At 41.7% G+C, this 19,272-nt stretch overlaps 1 protein-coding gene across 5 annotated transcripts in view; it reads left to right on the plus strand.

Annotated features, from left to right (window-relative positions):
• LOC140468888 (protein unc-13 homolog C-like) overlaps positions 1 to 19,272 on the plus strand; it is a 587,121-nt gene that overhangs the window by 367,803 nt on the left and 200,046 nt on the right. For all 5 annotated transcript variants that reach the window (XM_072564959.1, XM_072564956.1, XM_072564955.1 and 2 more), the window contains 4 exons: positions 7,399 to 7,549; positions 9,875 to 9,943; positions 13,364 to 13,453; positions 16,221 to 16,349. In XM_072564959.1, coding sequence (XP_072421060.1) covers positions 7,399 to 7,549; positions 9,875 to 9,943; positions 13,364 to 13,453; positions 16,221 to 16,349 — 439 coding nt within the window. The remainder of the gene's footprint in view (positions 1 to 7,398; positions 7,550 to 9,874; positions 9,944 to 13,363; positions 13,454 to 16,220; positions 16,350 to 19,272) is intronic.

Below are 19,272 nucleotides of genomic sequence, written 5' to 3' on the forward strand. Positions count from 1 at the left end.
GATCACTAAGTTTAGTAATCAGTCTCGAGGGGATAATAGTGTTGAAGGCTGAACTGTAGGATTCCTACATAGCTGTTTCAAGATGTTGTAGGGACAAGTGAAGGGCAAGTGATATGGCATCTGACATGGGTCTGTTGGTCTGATAGACAAATTGGAGTGGGTCAAGAGTAGTGGGGAGGCTGGAGTAGATTAATGCCATGACCAGCCTTTCAAAGCATAATTTGGCAGAGTAACCCTTCACTAACAGCAAAGCACCACTACAAGGAATGTTCAAGAAGACCCAGTAACATCTATTTGGGAGAATTAGGCAGGGGCTTTATATGTTGACAATCCCACTGATGTTGACAGCCTGAGAATGATTTCTTTTTAATTAATTGAATCCCTAGAATGTGAAAGCAAATGATTTGGCCCATTGAGTTAACACCAACCTTCCAAATAGCATTCCACCCAGAGCTCCCCCCACCCCCACCCTATCCCTGTAATCTAACATTTCCCATGGCTAATCAACCTAACCTGCATATTCCTGGGCACTATGGGCAATTTCCCATGGCCAGTCCACCTAACCTGCACATGGACTGGGAGGACCCAGAGGAAACACAGACATGGATGGAATGTGCAGACTCCACACAGAAAGTTGCTCGATACTGGAATTGAACCTGGCTACTAAACACTGAGCCATCGTGTCACTCTGGGAGGTGGTCATTGAGATATGGTCAATGCACACTACTTTGAATGTTCAAACGCAAGTTAATAGATGCCTTGAAATAATTTGTACATAATAGTAAAAAGAGAATTTAAATTTGGATTGATTTAAAAACCTGTGAAAACTTGGTGTACCATTTGTCTCTTAAAAAAGTCTATTCTAACATCCTTAAGTCAAAAAAAATGTGTTTGTTGCAGTCAAATACACCAGCTGTCATTTTGCTTGACATTGCAACGTCAATGAAATCTATTCAGATTATTTTTAGCCCATCACTGAAGAGACTTTTAAAAAATGTGAACTTTCTAACTTTCTTTTTTCTAATCAAATTCAGATTGACCTTTTCTTAAAGACACACTATATATATCTCATTGGTCCCTATAGGAAAATTCATGCCTAATTAGGATGTAAAGCTTTAGGCTTAATTATTCTTTTTTGCTTCAACATTTTCCTTGTTTTAGGAAAATTTAATCAACACAATTTTGTTGACCTTGCATTCTGTTGTCAACTTTCTCATTTTCTGTTTTTAAGTGGCCATATTTTTTTTTATCCTTTCTACTCAATAGAACACAAAAACACAATTTTGGAACTAGATTTACCAATGATTACATTTGAACATAAATCCAAGCTGGTTTTTGTGGTTTGCACTAGCTCTGGACCGTCCCTCATGCAGGTCTTTGTTGCTGTCTCATTCACACTCTTTCTCACCTCCAACACCCATTCCCAAATTGAGTTGCCAACTCACCAGGATTCTCCTGCAATCTCCAAGAATTAAAATGTAATCTCCTAGACACTAACTCGAGTAAAATCCAGGAGACAAATAAAATCAATACTGAAAAAAATGGTCAGATCCTTTTTAGTTTTGAACACTTCCTTTTATTGGTTGGAATAATACTACAGATGAGAGGAAAAGGCTTTTGACTGGGAGCAATATTTGGAAGTAGAACCCATGTGATAAAATCTCCAAGGAAATGTCTAGTCAGAATTGGCAACCTTATTCCCAAAGCTAAAGGTTTGGGTTTTATTCCTTGGATTGATAGTATTTTGCAGGGAATGTTAGTCTGTTTCAATTCAATCAGAAAATATTCTTCAAAAAAAATTTTAGTTCAGTATTCGCATGGGTGAGCCCTACGTCAGCAAGGAGGATGACGGGCAAACTTTCCAATTTGGAGGGCTGATCAAACCCCAGAGAATCCCACTTTCCAGGGTTAGAGAAGGCACCTCAAACATAAGGGGCCCACTCAGGCCATTTTTTTTGGAATCTGTAGCAAGAATCCAGAAAAAGAAACAGTCACCAAGCTGGAGAACCCATTAACAGAGCAGCCTTTGCCAATATCCTCTATTCAGGCCATTATGGAGGATTTGAACATTTTCCAGGAACTCTGACCCACCCCCCCCCACCCCCAACGAGCCAGCCCACCATCTCGAAGGCACAAATCAGGAATTTGATGGGATACTGTCCACTTGGGTGGATGGGTGAAGCTCCAACAACACTCAAGAAGGTTCAAGTGCCCTCTCAGGACTGAGCAGCCCACTTGATTAGCACCCTGTCCAACAGCTTCAGCATTTATTCCCTCCATAACTAACTCATAGTTAGCAGCAGGGTGCACCATATCCAGTATGCACTGCAATATCTCGCCAAGGTATCCCTGGAATAGCACCTTGCAAGCCTGCAACCCTTATTACTTGATGGACAAAGGCAGAAGTTATATGGGAGCCGCATTTGCAAGTTCCCCTTCAAGTCACAGATCATCTTGAGTTGGAAATGTATCGCCGTTCCTTCACTGTCACTGGATCAAAATCCTGAAACTTCCTCCTTAACAGCACTGGGGGTGTTGCTATACCACAAGGTCTGTGGTGTTTTTCTCACTCACACATGGGACGTTGGCATCATCCGCTGGGCCAGCATTGATTGCTCATCCCTAGTTGCCCTTGAGAAGGTGGTGGTGAGCTACCTTCTTGAATGGCTGTAGTCCCTGTACTGTGGTTTGACACACAATGCTATAAGGGAGGAATTCCAAGATTTTGACCCAGCGACAGCGAAGGAATGGCAATATATTGCCATGTCAGGGTAGTGAGTGGTTTGGAGAGGAGCTTGCAGCTGGTGGTGTTTCCATATATCTGCTGTCTTTGTCCTTCTAAATAGTAATGGCTGTGGGTTTGGAAGGTGCTGTCCAAGGATCTTTGGTGAATTTCTACCATGCACCTTGTAGATAGTACACACTTCTGCTACTGAGTATCGGTGGTAGAGGAAATGAATGCTTGTTCCAATCAAATGCTTTGTCCTAGATGATGTCAAGTTTCTTGAGTGTTGGAGCTGCACCCATGCAGGCTAGTGGGATATTCCATCATACGCCTGACTTGTACCTTGTAGATGGTGGACAGGCTTTGTGGAGTTGAGTTACCCGCTGCAGTGTTCCTAACCTCAAACCTAATGTTGTAGCCAGTATGTTTATGTGGCGAGTCCAGTTGAGTTTCTGGTCAATGGTAACCCTGGGGAGGTTGAGGGTGAGGGCTTAAATGTTGATAACACCATTAAATGTCAAGGAGTGATGGTTAGACTGTTTCTTATTGGAGGTCATTGCCCGGCATTTGTGTGGCCCAATTGTTACTTGCCACTTGGCAGCCCAAGCTTGGATATTGTCCAGATCATGCTGCATTTGGATATGGACTGCTTCAATACCTTATGAATCGCAAGTGGTGCTGAACATTGTGCAGTCATCGGCGATCATTCCCACTTCTGACCTTGTGATGGAGGGAAGGTGATTGATGAAGCATTTGAAGATGATTGAGCTGAGGACACAATCCTGAGGAACTCCTGCGGAGATGTCCTGGAGCTGGGATAACTGACCTCCAACAATAACAAATCTCTTCCTATGTACCAAGTGTGAATCCAACGAGCGGACATTTTGCCCCCGATACCCATTGATTCCAGTTTTCCTGAACCTGCCTTCCTCTTCGGCCCTGAGGGATGGTTTCCCTCCTTAATGTCCAGCATCATGAATTGTATTCTCCAACTGTCAGAAGCTGGCACCAGTATTGTAAGGCCCCTGTTTTACCGTCATCAGGAGACAGCATAAAATCAGCCCCTTATCTCTCATGGAGATCCTCCCCAATTGTGCTTATCTGATTCTCCTTGTAAAAGAAATACATGAAGGGCCTTAACTGCAATACATAGGAACATGCTGTGAGAAGTGTTGCAGTCTACCATGATGGGGTTTCAATTTTCCACACAACTTGGCTGGGTTTGCTCAGTTGGTTGGAAGGCTGGTTTGGAATGCAAAGTGATGCCAACAGAGTGGGTTCAGTTCCTGTACAAGCTGAGGTTAATATGAAGAACTCTCTCTTTCTCAACCTCTCTCCTTAACTAAGGTGCAGTGACACTCAGGTTAAACCACCAGCAGTCATCTCAGTCTATTGAGAGAGAATAACCATAGGGCCCTCTGGGATGATGGCAACTTTACTTTAGATTTTAACTGAGGTGACTTGTGGGAAAGTAGAGCTGACAATTTGCCTGGATATTTGGGTACATGAGTTATCTAAAAACAGGATTGTTTATTTCCAAATAAGACTCAGGATAATAAGAATAATAATTATTAAATGAGCTTGAGGGAGGTAGGAGTACATTTGCTGAAAATTTGAATGGAGTTTTTTTCCAATGTGATAGTGCAAGGTTGGATATTCATCGGTGGAAGCTTCATTTCATGATCTCTGCCTATTCAGTCAGTCTATTACCAAAATTTTATAACTAATAAAGAATTTTTTAAAAATGGAAAATAAACCTTTTATTTCAAATGTAAAGTACACTGTGTGGGGACATGAGCTGGGATTGTGCTGTGTATCAAAAATAACATTGCACTTGTTTATATTTAAACATAAGGATCATCTTTGAAATCTCAATGGATCAATAATCTCAAGCACCTGATGCCAGTTGTAGTTTATAAATCATCTTTAACATGTAGCAATAATTAAATCACAAAACTGGGCAGGATTTGAACCTAGATCTTTCTGGTGTTACAAAGTTAGAAATTCCAGATTTAAATCACTGACAATCCTAAGACAACTGATCGGGCCTTGCATTTAGAATTCCTGATAATTGTAGATATTTTCTAATCAACCTTTTCAAAGATGTTATGACACACTTCACCTCTGGAGTAGGTAAGACTTGAACGCTGGTCTCCCAGCTCAAAGGGAGGAACATTATCACTGCACCACAAGAGTCATTATTCCAATGGAAATTGTATATGAATGGGTGCTAATTCGACTTACCTGATGAGCATTTTTGGATTCATTTGTGCTCAGCAATGTAGAAACTCAAGAGGGTCTTGTAGTGTTCCAACCTCTGAGCCAGCAGAAACAAGCACAGAAGATTCTGGAGCAACTCAGTAGGTCTGGCAGCATCTGTGGAGAGAGAAATAGAGTTATTGTTTCAAGTCGGGTGACTTCTCTTCAGACCCAAGCCATCTTTTTGCGGAAACACTCATGTGTAAAAGAGTGAAGCCTCTCAATGTTGACCAGCTTTTGAGATATCTCAGTAATGTGTGGTGTGGCTCGTTGATCTTAAAGCCACTTGGTGGTGAAACCTGACCTGACTGGCAATCCTGTCCAAGCAAGGCAACGACACTGACTGACATCGGCAAACCGAAGCAAGGCAGCTAAACAGGGCTGAACTCAAAAGGGAGCTCAACTCAAGTGGCCATTCTTTATGATTGTGTTCATGTCCCAGGCAAGCATTTGGTGAAAACCTGTCAACTGTGTACGTTCTCCCCTTTGTGATGAAAGGTTGGTGAGCTGGAGTGCTGTAGCTCATTCCATATTTTAAATGTGGACCTTGGTGGACGTGTGAGAGGCAGTCCCATTGTGATGCCACTTGTGCTATTGGTAGCTGCAATAGAGTGACAGATACTGGTTACAGATGAGGCATCTGATGATGATGCTTGGCACCATTCTCCTGTTTAGTGGCTGTAGATTGTATAACATCACAGTGCAACCTTTCATTCACAGGAGCATGAAGCATCAAGTAGATAAAGGCATATACCCTGGCAAAGCACAGTAAATTCTTGCCAAGCTGGAGCCACGGCTTTCTTGAGCCACCTATGGGCACTGACCTCCACAGCCAACCATGTCTAGGCTCTCTTCATCAGGCAAGATAACTTCTTGTAATCACCTCAAGGGAAACACATTTCCCTTCCCTCCTGTACTTCAGGAGACCAACTCGGAAGAGCTTGCTAAAGTGTGTGCTGTTTTTAGATTCCCTACAGTGTGGAAACAGGCTCTTCCACCCAACAAGTCCACACCGACCCTCCAAAGAGTTCCCAGTCCAGACCCATTCCCTATCCTATGTTTACCCCTGACTAATGCACCTAACACTACGGGCAATTTAGCATAGCCAATGCACCTGGCCTGCACATTTTTGGATTATGGGAGGAAACCGGCGCACTCGGCGGAAACCCACGCAGACACAGACAGTTGCCTGAGGCCGGAATCGAACCCGGGTCGCTGGCGCTGTGAGGCAGCAGTGCTCACCACTGAGCCACTGTGCCGCCCCTGTACATGTGTAATGTGCTGAGAAGAATGTAATTACCCAACAAAGATTTGAATCGTCCCCAAGTGGAAGATTCTCTGTCTTTTTCGGCCCATCATAACACCTGGCCTGCAGGAGAGAAAATTCCACCCGACTTAAATAAGAGTTCATAAGAAGAGTAATTTGCAGCTGGAAATGGCACATTTATTTCTGTCCCCACTGATGCTGCCAGAGCTGCTGACCTTCAGTACCTTCCATTTTTATTTCTCCCCTTTGCCGTCCAACTCTGAGTTTTAATGTTTCTAATGTTGAGGAGCTGGTTAATGCCCTGAATCCTGTTGGAAGATGTCCACCACTTGAGACCAGCTTGGCTTTTAGCTTTGATCTTTTATAAACCTCCGCCATCCATTGCTTTTTTCCATCTCTGAATAAAGGCCACTACAATATTAAATACAGAAGCAGGGAGTAGAGAGAGATCAGTAACCATGACTGTGGCTCAGCCAGTCCCTTTAAGAAAGGGATAATAAGAGCATTTGGCAGGGAGGTGTCAGCAGATGTTTGGGTTAATCCTCCGCAGGGATGATCATGCAGAGTTTGATCTCTGACACTGTTTCTTCAATATGTCCGAGGAAAGGTTTCTCGGGGCTGAGAGGTGGGAGATTCTGCTAATCTTCGTGTAACTGCGTCGTTCTATAGCAGTGTGGCAATCATGAACAACTTGACTTTGCCACTTTGATTCTCTTCCCTCCCTCTCCGTCAATTCCTGGTCACGTGGGCATTTTTCAATTAATAAATCAACCAACACAGATAAAATGCTCTCTGTGTCAATTGATATTTGATACAATGAAATGTTCTAGCACCAAATTAAATTCTTGTTCTGCAACGAACAATGGGAATGGAGATTATGTCGCTGTTTCATTCACACATACCCACTAAAAGGTATGATTCATTAATTTATTAATTGATTCATTCTGAATACTTGCAAGGTACAGGTACTGCAGTGTACAACAGTGAAGATTTGGAAATACAGGCAAATTTGTACTTCAGTTCAGAGAAGTCAAGTAGGGTTGGGGTGGGAATAACCATGTATCTGAATATGACAACAACTTATAAATTGGTGGTGACCTTGACAAAAAAATGTACAAGTAAAGATTTAACACGCTTTTTTTTGTAGGCATTTCTCCTGTCTGTCATCCAAATACATGTGCCCAGGGGTTCCTGCTGTAATGAGCACTTTGTTGGCCAATATTAATGCGTACTTTGCACACACTACAGCTTCAACAAGTGTTTCAGCCTCAGATCGATTTGCTGCTTCAAACTTTGGAGTAAGTACCATGTTAGTTTGCATCTTTACATGGAAATCTTGTTTGCAAATTACTAAAGCATCCTGATAATATACGAAAGCGGAATAGGTGTATAAAAATAGACCAAAGAAGAAGGCTGCCACAAATTGAAATCCATTTTGTTTCCTTTAAACTATCTAGCTCTATTGATGCAAAGCGTTTTGAAATTTAGCCGCTGGAAAATCTTCTTGAAACACTTCAAAGGCCTTCATTAAAACTCAACATTGCATTTGCTTTAGAAATTTTGCTGAGCAATTGAGTCTTCATATTTTACCATACAGACCTCCAGACACCACACACTCTGCTTTGCCCCAACTAAATGCAAAAGAGGCGAGCTGTATAATTCAAAGCTTATATGCTGCCCTGAAAGGCTGAATTTAACCCTATTATCAGGCCCACAGCAAGATGGATGAATTTAACTATCATTGAATCCCCACAATGTGGAAACAGGCCAATCGGCCAATCAAGTCCACACCTACCCTCCAAAGAGCATTGCACCCAGATCGACACTATCCTATTCCTGCCAGCCTGAGTGTCTCATGGCTAATCCACCTAGCCTGCACATCCTGAGACACTATGGGCCAATTTAGCATGGCCGATACACCTAGCCTGCACATCCCTAGACACTATGGGCCAATTTAGCATGGCCAAACCATCTAGCCCACACATGTTTGGACTGTGGGAGGAAACCTATGCAGACCCAGGGAGAATGGGCAAAGTCCACACAGCCAGTCGCCTGAGCATAGAATTGAGCCCAGGTCCAAGTTGCTGTGTGGCAGCAGTGCTAACCACTGAGCCACCGTGCTACGCCATCTTCTGTAATAACCTATCAAGCCACACAGTTCAAGGCCAACTACAGATGGGTGTTGGTGTTGCCAGTGGTACCCAGACTCCATGGAAAAGTGAGATCAAATTTACACTGGAGGAAATGTGAAATTGCATGTTAACCACCTGGCCCAGAATCTCCATGGAGGCATTAGCTGCAATGTGCCGCTGCAATTCATCTGTCTGATCTGCTCGCCATGCTCATTCTTCACCTTTCGTTGTTTTGATGATGATCCTAAACTTATGTCATCAAGTTACTGACTCACTGACAGGGTGGTGAGTTTCCATATTCACCACATCATCCGTCATCATTTTCAACATGTAATCAGATTTTCACATACACCAGTCTCTTCTAAAGCAAACAGCTCATTTGTTCACATCTTTCTTCATAACTAAATCTCTTCAATGAATAATTAATATATAAATAATTTCTTTATAAGTAACCTTGTGTTTGGAGCTAATATGACATGATACCCAATTAGGTGGAAAACACTTGGCTGAATATTTGCTTAACAAATTAAATATTGAAAATTAACAGTCTGAAAGAACACACAGATTTTCATAATCCTATTATGATGTTTCAAATACTTAAACACCAAAACTGTTTAAAATGTATAATTATCACAAATCTATTAAATTGTTCAAACATGTCTGTATTTGTAGTTGGTTCACTATAAGCATGGTACAACATATTTCACAGCAAACTGCATTCATTAGACAGAATTCAGCAAGAGCATATTAACCCCCAAAGTAAAATAACTTTGGAGAAAAAATGTATGTTTCATACAATCACTGACTATTCATCAACTACAAAGCGAGAGAAAGCTGAATTGTAATGTGCACGATGAATGGGGGTTTTTTTAATATCAAAAAATTTGTTTTAGAACTGTGTGACAAGTTGTTTTTCACCAAAATCTCATTAACCCCATTCCAATTCCTGAAGACCTGAGTATCCAAGTTGAAAATATGATAGTTTCTTCGGAATTAATTAGGTTGTGAAAATGAACTGTGCATGTTCCTAAGAATTTGGGCTGATTGCCTTAGCCAAATTCATATTATCTGTCGATTACCTGCAACATTACAGAAGAATGCTCTTAATCAGTTATGCTGACACTCCTATTCATCATGATAGCTCAGTATTAAAATTGATTTATTTGTGTGTGGAGAGAGAGGTTTTCTAAAACCAAGTCCAATTATGCATTCATACACTGCTGATTTTATCATCATCTCTCCCTCTGAAACAAAAACATTTCAAAGTACATGTTGACTCTCATTAAAATGCTGGTACTTCGGTGGCAGTATCAATTTAATACAATACCAGAAAAGAAGTGACATTCATGAGAAAGCTACTTACACCACATGCAGTTGTCCGTAATTTTATTATGATGTCTGTATGAATATTTGTGGTTAAAGAATTAGAATTAGAGTTTCAGGAATGTTTTCCAAAGACATGTAACAGCTTATGTTTTATTTATTTCACAGAGAGAGAAATTTATAAAGCTGCTGGATCAGTTGCATAACTCACTGAGGATTGACCTTTCTAAATATAGGGTATGTAAGAACAATATGTAATGGTGAAATATTCTCACACAGGGAGCTGAGTTCACCTTCATTTCAAAATTCTTCCCACACGTCTTCTCATCCCATTTTATTTATGACTCTGATGAAATAAAACCCAAACCTTTAGATTTAACGAAAGCTTCAGCTGTAGGTCACGAGGAGACAACAGTTACAAAGCCAGGAGGTTCAGCTTTTGCAGGAGATTAAAGGATGAGATTAGTAGAGTACTGAAGGGTGACCTTTGATCAGAACAGTATGATTTAGAATCAACTTGGGTGAAGATATTAAATAGCACAGGAAGTAATTCACTTGTGGGAGTAGTTTATAGCTCCCATAACTCTGTAGGACAGAACATAACTGAAGAGATAATGAGGCTTGTAAGAAAGGAGCTGCAATAATGTGAGCCATAATTTAATCTTCATAAGGATTAGATTAATCAAATTAGCAAATTAAGACTGGAAGATAAGTTCACAAAGTGTTCTGGTGACAATGTCTTAGAGCAATTCCAAGCATTCTAGAGCTAACCAGGGGTCTAACTATTTTAACTCTGCTAATGTGTAATAAAACAGGATTAATTAATGACCTCATTATAAAGAAAAGCCTCTAGGCAACAGTGATCATAACGTGATAGAACTTAATATTCAGTTTGGGGATGAGAAACATGTATCCTAAACTGGTGTTTTAAGTTTGAAGAAAGGCAGTTAGAGTTATAGAATCATAGAGATGTACTGCATGGAAACCCTACGGCCCAATTCGTCCATGCTGACTAGATACCCTAAATTAATCAACTCCCATTTACGAGCATTTGGCCCATGTCCTGAAAACGCTCCTTATACCCATCCAGATGCCTTTTAAGTGTTGTAATTATCCCAGCCTCCCCACTTCCTCTAGCATGCTCATTTCATACATGCACTACCCTCTGCGTGAAAAAGTTGCCCCGTGGGTTTCATTTAAATCTTTCCCCTCTCACCTTAAACCTGTGCCCTCTATAGTGTTAAACTCCCCCAACCTGGGGAAAAGACCTTGTCTATTTACCTATCCATGCCCCTCATGAATTTATAAACCTTTTATAAGGTCACCCCTCAGCCTGCAATGCATCATCTCCATCACAACACTATTCTAGTGCACGGTTATGGGCCTGAAATGTTAACTGTCTTTCTCTGCACAAAATCAGTCTCCTACTAGATAATCACAGCTGTTTGTGCCTTTCTTGACTGCTTTCAGATTTTAGATGAGTCTGGTGTCACACGATTATATTTCTTATGGCAGTTTTTGTTTAAATAAATTGGAGGGAGAGAAGAAAGAAGACATATGCTACAGGAAGCTGGTAGACCATAAATTTGGAATGAGCATCATCGAACCCATTCAATCTGGTTTGCAAGTTTTGAAAATAATTGCTTCTTGTACTTAGTGTCGTCTCCTGGCTGTCTGCTAATCTGTGGATGTCTGTATCTAATTGAATCTGTAGTGTTTAAAGTTGTTAGGTATGTGCCCTCTTGTGGTGCAAATTAGAGTGGTGCTGGAAAAGCACAGCAGGTCAGGCACATCTGAGGAGCATAAAAACGACGTTTCAGGCAAAAGCTCTTCATCAGGAATAGAGGCAGGGAGCCTCCAGAGTGGGGTGGGGGGGGTTGGCTGGGGAGAAGGTAGCAAAGAGTACAATGGGTGGATGTAGGTGGGGATGGAGGTGATAGGTCCTGGGGAGGGTGGAGTGGATAGGTGGGAAGGGAGATTGGCAGGTAGGACAGGTCATGGGGATGGTGCTGAGCTGGAAGGTTGGAACTGGGTTAAGGCAGGGGGAGGGGAAATGAGGAAACTGGTGAAGTCCACATTGATGCCCTGGGGTTGAAGTGTTCCAAGGCCTCTTGTGGTGCAGTAGACTGTCCCTACCCTTGGCCCAGGAGGTCTGTGTTGAAGTCCCATCTGCTTCAGATGTGTGCAATAACATCTCTGAACATGTTGATTAGAAAAAAAATGTATTTTTCAAGTTGACATATTATTCTCATGATGATATTGGTGAATTGAACAAGTTTTAGCAGTGTGAGAGAAATACTTAATAAAATTTTATCCCCTCATGTTTTACTAGTTATTTTTATGCAATTTGTATTCTTTTGATTTACTTACAAGGAGTTGAAATTACAGCCATATTCAGTTGCAAGGTTACAAAGGCAGAATTGGCTAAAGTGAGCTGGAAAAATAAAGTAAAAAGGCTGAGAAGCAGTAGTAGATTTCACAACTCTTAACAAAAATATATTACATTGAGCAAGGAAGATTCTGAGAGAATGTGAAACCTGTGGCTAAGTAAGGAAGCTAATGGACAGTATCAAATTGAAACAAAAAATGTCCAACACACCTGGTCAGAAGATTGGACATAGGATGATGTTTAGACAATGGGAAGAAATTAGTGAATGAGAGAAAACTAGCTAGATCTGTTAAAACTTCTACAAGCATTTAAAAGGAAAAGAATAGCTAATATTAGCACTACCCTCTTGCAGGACAAGACTGGGGAATTAATAATTAAAAACAGGAAATTACACAAGTATTAGACAGGTATTTTGTATCTGTCTTTGTAGTTGATACGGTAAGTCGAGGAATTGCTTCCAGCTGGTCATCAAGCTCCAAGCCATAGACTGGGAGCTGTTCTAGCTACACCTGTCTGAAGTTTTCCAGTACTCCCTCTGAGTACATGGTATCAGGAGGCAGATTCAAGCGTGACTCTGTGGCAACATGCCTGCTTCCAAGTCAAAAGATGTTGATTTAAGTTCCACTCTAGGATTTGAAAACAGAAACTCCAGCTTGACCCTCTGATTATATACTGAGAGAGTGCTGTCTTTTGGATGAGATGATAAACTAAGGCCCCGATTGTCCTGTCAGATGGCCATGAATGATCATGTGACACTATCTCAAAGAAGACAAAACAATTATGCTCTTTGCCTTGGCCAGTACTGTGTTTCTTTCGATCGACATCACAAGGCAGATTATCTGACCATTATCACATTGCTGTTGGTGCAAATTTGTTGCATGTGATTTTGCTGCCCCATTATTCTCACATTTACAGCAATGATTACACCTCAGAGTAGTTCATGAGTTGTAAAGCATCCTGACACATCTAGTAGTTGTGAAAACTAGCATATAAATGTAAGGATTTCTTTCTTACTGTCACTATTCATAAACTGTAGAGGCCAGAGGGGAGGTTTAGCTTCTGTAATGTGTAATTCCTGAATACCATGAAATAACTGGCTTTATTTCTGTTTTTTTTAAATTAAAATTATTTCATATCTGTGCCACACATAGTGAAAGGTCGCCAAGCCAAAGCATTACCTCTGTTTCCCTCTCCACAGTTGCAGCCAGACCTGCTGAGTATTTCCGGTATTTTCTGCTTTTATAAAGTTTCCGCATTACTCTTGCCAGGATAATTTCCCAGCCAGCAACCCAGAAAGATTGCAAGACCTAAAATCAACTGTGGACCTTTTGACCAGCATTACATTTTTCCGTATGAAGGTAAGATAATACTTTACTTTAGTGGCACATTAGGGAGAAGCAAATGAATTTTTTTTGGGTGAAGGCAGGTTTGCTCATTACTTTACATGGCAAATATATTGAACAAAATGTTGTGTTTTACTTTACGCTGTGATGTAGATAATTGGTTTTCCTAAATGTTATTCGCACCGATACGTTTTCTCTGGTGACGTGACCCTATTAGCGAGCACTGACTGCCACATTGAATCGATCTAATGCATTACACAGTGTACATGGTTATTTGCTCTTGCAGCAATCTAGCATCTGTTCTCTCAAAGAATATTTTCAACATCTGGGTTAATTCTGTTATTGAGTGGACTTGCTTTAATTGAGCCATTTTGTGCCTCTCCAGTAGTTCTAAGGAAATTACAGGGTCCTCTGAAATCGTTTGTCATGAAGTGGCTGTTTCAGTGAAATTGACTGCACCTACCACAAACAATATTATGTCAGACAAGCATCAGAGACTGTATGTGGAACTGCACTTCTTAACTACACACTCACATCTCCTCTACACCTCTGACTCCAAAGAGAGAAAAAATGTATTTTCTCTAAGGAAGGAGAAAAGGCCATTTGGCCCATTGAATCTGTTCCCTCTATAGACCAAGTGCAATTTTATTTGATGTGCTCCTTGAGACATTACATTTAAAATAAGTCACTTCCACCTTCAGTTGCTACCATTCTCTAGTCTTAAGGGCTTCCCACATCCATCCTTCTCATCTCCAGGGGAAGCTTGTTCTCCACGTTAGCTATTGGAATGAAGTGAAGCGACCCAGGTCAGGGGCTGCTGTATATTATAAGTGGGATAAGGGAAGCAAAAGGAAAAACAAGCACAACCTGTCATGGTGCACTCGCCCTCTTCAATTCTCTGCCTGAAGACAGGTCTGATCCGCTGCGTCCCAATCTCCACAATGGCTACAGCAAAGAGGCAGGTCCTCAAGAAGAAGTCAGAATGGGGAATGGAACCCTGTGCTGTTGGCAATAGTCTGAGTCACACCAGTTATCCAGTCAGTAAGCCCCTCAGAGAGTCGAGGTTGCTGTGGGAACATGCACTTTTACCTGAAGGTTGTTGAAGCTGTGGAAAGTGATGGTAGAGGCTCTTATTTCTTTCCATCACATGGTTGATTATAAACCTTTCCCAGTTGTATTCCTGCGATCGGTGTGTGTTGATGCGATTTGCAGTTTGATGCGTCAGTCTGGCTGCATTATAGATGCACCATCTTTGACCAACAAGTCCTGGCATGAGACTTGAAACCAAACCACAGAGAGAGACACTAACACTGTGCCTTAGGACCTCCTATCAAGATACAGCATTCCATTGAAAGAGTGGTGCTGGGAATGCACAGCAGGTCAGGCAACATCCGAGGAGCAGGAGAATCGACATTTCGTCAAAAATCCTTCCTGCTCCTCGGATGCTGCCTGACCTGCTGTGCTTTTCCAGCACCACTCTAATCTTGACTCTGATCTCCAGCGTCTGCAATACCCACTTTCGCCTATTCCCTTGAAAGAACCTGTTCTCAATATAAACTCTGCCAGATGGTTAGTGAGTTCATAACACGATAGTAAAACTTTATTGAGAGAGTGGGAATGATTTTGTCCATGGATGGAGAAGTTTTAGAATGTGTAGTTCAGATTGCTTTTAACAAGCATGCTCAATGAATTGATTAGAAAGGAAAGTTCAGGACCAGAAAAGTCCCTGTAGTTCACTTAACTACTTTCAACTAATATATCTTAATCCTGCTCTGTTTAGTAATATAAATTTAATTTTGGACACTTTGGAAAAAGCAACAGGAATAAAGAGTACTGGGCTAATGGTAAGATTCTTGGCAGTGTAGATGAGCAGAGAGATCTCTGTGTTTATGTACCTAGATCCCTGAAAGTTGCCACCCAGGTTGATAGGATTATTAAGAAGGCATATGGTGTGTGAGCTTTTATTGGTAGAGGGATTGCGTTTCGGAGCCACGAGATCATGTTGCACTGTACAAAACTTTGGTGCAGCCACACTTCGAGTATTGCATGCAGTTCTGGCCACCACAATGCAATGACCCACCCACTTACTGAAGTGATTCATGGTCAGTGCTAGGAACTTCAGTTGGTTTTGGCTTTGCTAGGCCAGGAATTGCCAGAGGAAGTGTTGGATGCAGGTACAGTTATAACATTTAAAAGACATTTGGACAGGTACATGAATAGGAAAGGTTAGGGCCAAATGCAGGCAAGTGGGACTAATTTGGTTGGGAAATTTGATCGGCATGGATGAGTTGGGCCGAAGGGTCTCTGTCTGTGCTATGTGACTCTATGATCAGGTAACTCAGAAAGGAGAAAGTACTTCTACTTGAAAAATCTGATTTGATTCCTTCTCCACAAGTGATTACATTGGAAACAAATCTGGAATCTGAATTCTGTGCTCTATTAGCTTTACAAGGAGAAAGTGAGGACTACAGATGCTGTGTGTTGCTGGAAAAATTGAAGAGTGTGTTGCTGGAAAAACACAGCAGGTCAGGCAGCATCTGAGGAGCAGGAGAATCGATGTTTCAGACACAAGCCCTTCATCAGGAATGCTTATGCCTGAAATGTCGATTCTCCTCCTTGGATGCTGCCTGACTGCCTGTGCTTTTCCAGCACCACACTCTTTGACCCTATTTGCTTTACTGCAAGCATTCACTTTATGCATATATCATGATATTTCTCATCTAGATAAAGCACTGTCCTTGCTTTTAATGCCTTGCATTGTACAATCATTGGCTCATTTCAGGTTCAAGAATTACAGAGCCCACCAAGAGCAAGTTCTGTTGTGAGAGACTGCGTCAAAGCTTGCTTAGACTCCACCTACAAATATATTTTTGACAACTGCCATGATCTGTACAACCAGCTGGTGGATCAGGTAATCCATTTTCCTCAATAACTTGTATAAACTGCATTTAAAAATCCAGAGATAATAAGTTGCATATCAAAGAGTGTGTAAAAAGGTCAGAAATGTTTATAATCAGAGCAAAATAGTCAACATGGCAGCTATTTTAGTTACTTACAATAAGCATTTATTGTAGTTTAACATCTCAAAATTTCCAGATAGGACAATTTGTTCCTTTTAGCAACATTGCGACAATGGTACTTATTGAATCAACTCCTATATATTATTCAGCACTCTCAGTCAATGGAGAGTTTGGTTGATAAACTACAAGTCACATAACCTTATTATACACAGTCTAAATATAGATGGCTTAATTGCTTCAGAAAGCTAGCAGTGAGCTACAATTCCTGTCTGATTGTCTGTAAACTGTGAGTTGAATGATAAAAATCAGGATTAGAGCAACAATTTGTGACGACCGGGACTGTCATGATTTTAAGAAATGCAGCTGTCAGAAATTAACAAGACAACGTACAGCGTATTTCATAGTTTTACAGCTCTGCCTCACACTTTTTAAAAATATTATGTTTCTGGGTTTGAATGTATGTTTCAAATTTTTATCCCTCTTCCAATAAAACTGATGACTGCCAAAGAGGCCTTTCATTCTGATTAGCTGTGGCAGAGAAAGGCATGTTTGGCCTACAAGACTATCTGCTCTGAGCACTCTGACATTATTGGCAGCAGTGCAAACAGATGGACAACAGAAGATACAAGCAACATGACAGCAAAGTGAACAGAGGGTGGAAACATAGGGTAGAATGGAAAGTCTGGCTGTGAGCTGTACGGGCAAACAATCAAAAGGTTGAAAGAACAGCAAGAGAAGGGGCGACAGGCTAGCTAGGTGATTTAGATGCAGAAAGCTGTGCAATGCACTGAGCAAAGGGAGCAGTGTGTACAGACAAGCAGTTGAATAGATTGCCAAGGAGTGGATGAAGTAGATTAGTGTGAGCAGACAGATGAAGATCAGTCCCAATATATGGACCATCACTTAGAATCGAGGAGATTTCATTCATGTCCTTCAGGGAAAGAAATCTACTAGACTGAACACCAAAAATACTGGAAATTACAGCAGGCCAGGCAGCATCCATGGAGAGAGAGCAAGTTATTGTTTTGAGTCTCAATGACTCTTCATCAAACTTTTCATTAGTTTGCTCTCTCTCCATCAATGCTGCCTGACCTGCTGTATTTCCAGCGTTCTTTTTTTGTTTTCAGTACAGATTCCAGCATTTGCAGTAATTTGATTCACAGACAGTGGCTCAGTGATTAGCAACGCTGCCTCACAGCATCAGCGACCTGGGTTCCATTCCAGTCTTGGGCGACTGGCTGTGTGGGGTTTGCACATTCTCCCTGTGTCTGCATGGGTTTCCTCCAGGTGCTCCAGTTTCCTCCCACAGTCCAAAGATGTGCAGGTTAGGTGAATTGGCTATATGTTGCATTAGTCAGAGGGAAATGGGTCTGGGTAGGTTACTCTTTGGAGGGTCAGTGTGGACTGGTTGTGCCGAAGGGCCTGTTTCCACACTGTAGGGAATCTAATCTAATCTAATCAAACAAGTTTGCTGTCCTTACCTGGTCTGCTTCCATGTATCTCCAGACCCACAGCAGTGTAGTTGATTCTTAACTGCCCTCTGAAAAGGCATTATTTTCCTGCTATATAATAAAACAAAGAACTGGAGATGGTAGACATCTGGAACGAAAAGAGAAATTGCTGGCAAAACTCAGCAGGTCTGGCAGCATCTGTGAGAAGAAACCAGAGTTAATGTTTCGAGTTTGATGACTCCTCTTCAGAACGATTAGCAGCTGGACAAAATGGTATTTATGCTGAAGATGGAGGAGATGGAGAGGTGAATGGATAGGTGGAGAGGGGGCACAAAGACAGAGAGAGAGAGAGAGAAATATGAAAGGAGGAAGTAAACAAGGGGATGAAGAATGACAGTCTAAGGCAAAAGAGAAGCTGGTAAGCGATAAGGAGGGCTGAGGGTAGCAGAGAATGGACAGACTGTGCTGAAAGCAAACTTCATAATGTGACAGGAGTATGTGAGAATGGGTGACTGTGCTTAAAGCAACCCATGTGAGAACAGGACTGGCTGTGAGGGTGATTGGAAAAACACGGAAGGATGGAATCATACCCTAAAGTTAATAAAGTTGACAGTGAGTCCTAAGGGCTGCATGTTCCCCAAATGAAAGATGAGGTGTTGTTCTTTAAGCTTGCAGTGAGGCTTGCTGGAACATTGCGGCAGGCCTATTTCATGACCGAATTACTTGGTGGCACAGTAGGAAGGCCATCCATGCTCTTTCCTGTCATGGACATAATCGGGGCAGAAGCAGCAAAATGGCAGAGTCCCACTAGAGCCAGCCTCCCGCCAGACTCTCAGCTCGATCAATCCGACAGCTGGGCAAGACTCCAAATCCTACCAACTGTGTTACTGGAGATATGCACGTGCCAGTGTGAATGGAGTTAATTAATTTTGCCAGCTATCCTCCCTGAGGCTGACATCTTCCCCCATTCACTCATGTTCCTCAGTTTAGATCACTCCACAATGTTCCAAGCTCTAGAAACTGGCAACCGCGTTGAAATATTGCTGCAGTCTCTAAATGTTTCCTGGTTCCATCTTCATGAAGGTTTCACTTTCACGGATCCTCTCACTGCAGCAGGACTGGCCACAGGCTCCAGGGCACAGTTATCTACAGTGCTGCTGGAAATGGGCATTCACTAATACAGTGAGGCAATATCCAAGTTGTCTGACTCATCCCCATTGTATTTGAATGCCTGTGTACAAGGAATAGTAAGCATAGCAAACAGGCTACAGCCTAGTGGCAATATTGCTGGACTGTTAATCGAGACACCCAGATAGTATTCTGGGGACTTGGGTTCAAATCCTGCTAGAGCAGATGGTGGAAT

This window comes from Chiloscyllium punctatum, chromosome 48 (genome assembly GCF_047496795.1).
Source record: "Chiloscyllium punctatum isolate Juve2018m chromosome 48, sChiPun1.3, whole genome shotgun sequence".
Taxonomy (NCBI): domain Eukaryota; kingdom Metazoa; phylum Chordata; class Chondrichthyes; order Orectolobiformes; family Hemiscylliidae; genus Chiloscyllium; species Chiloscyllium punctatum.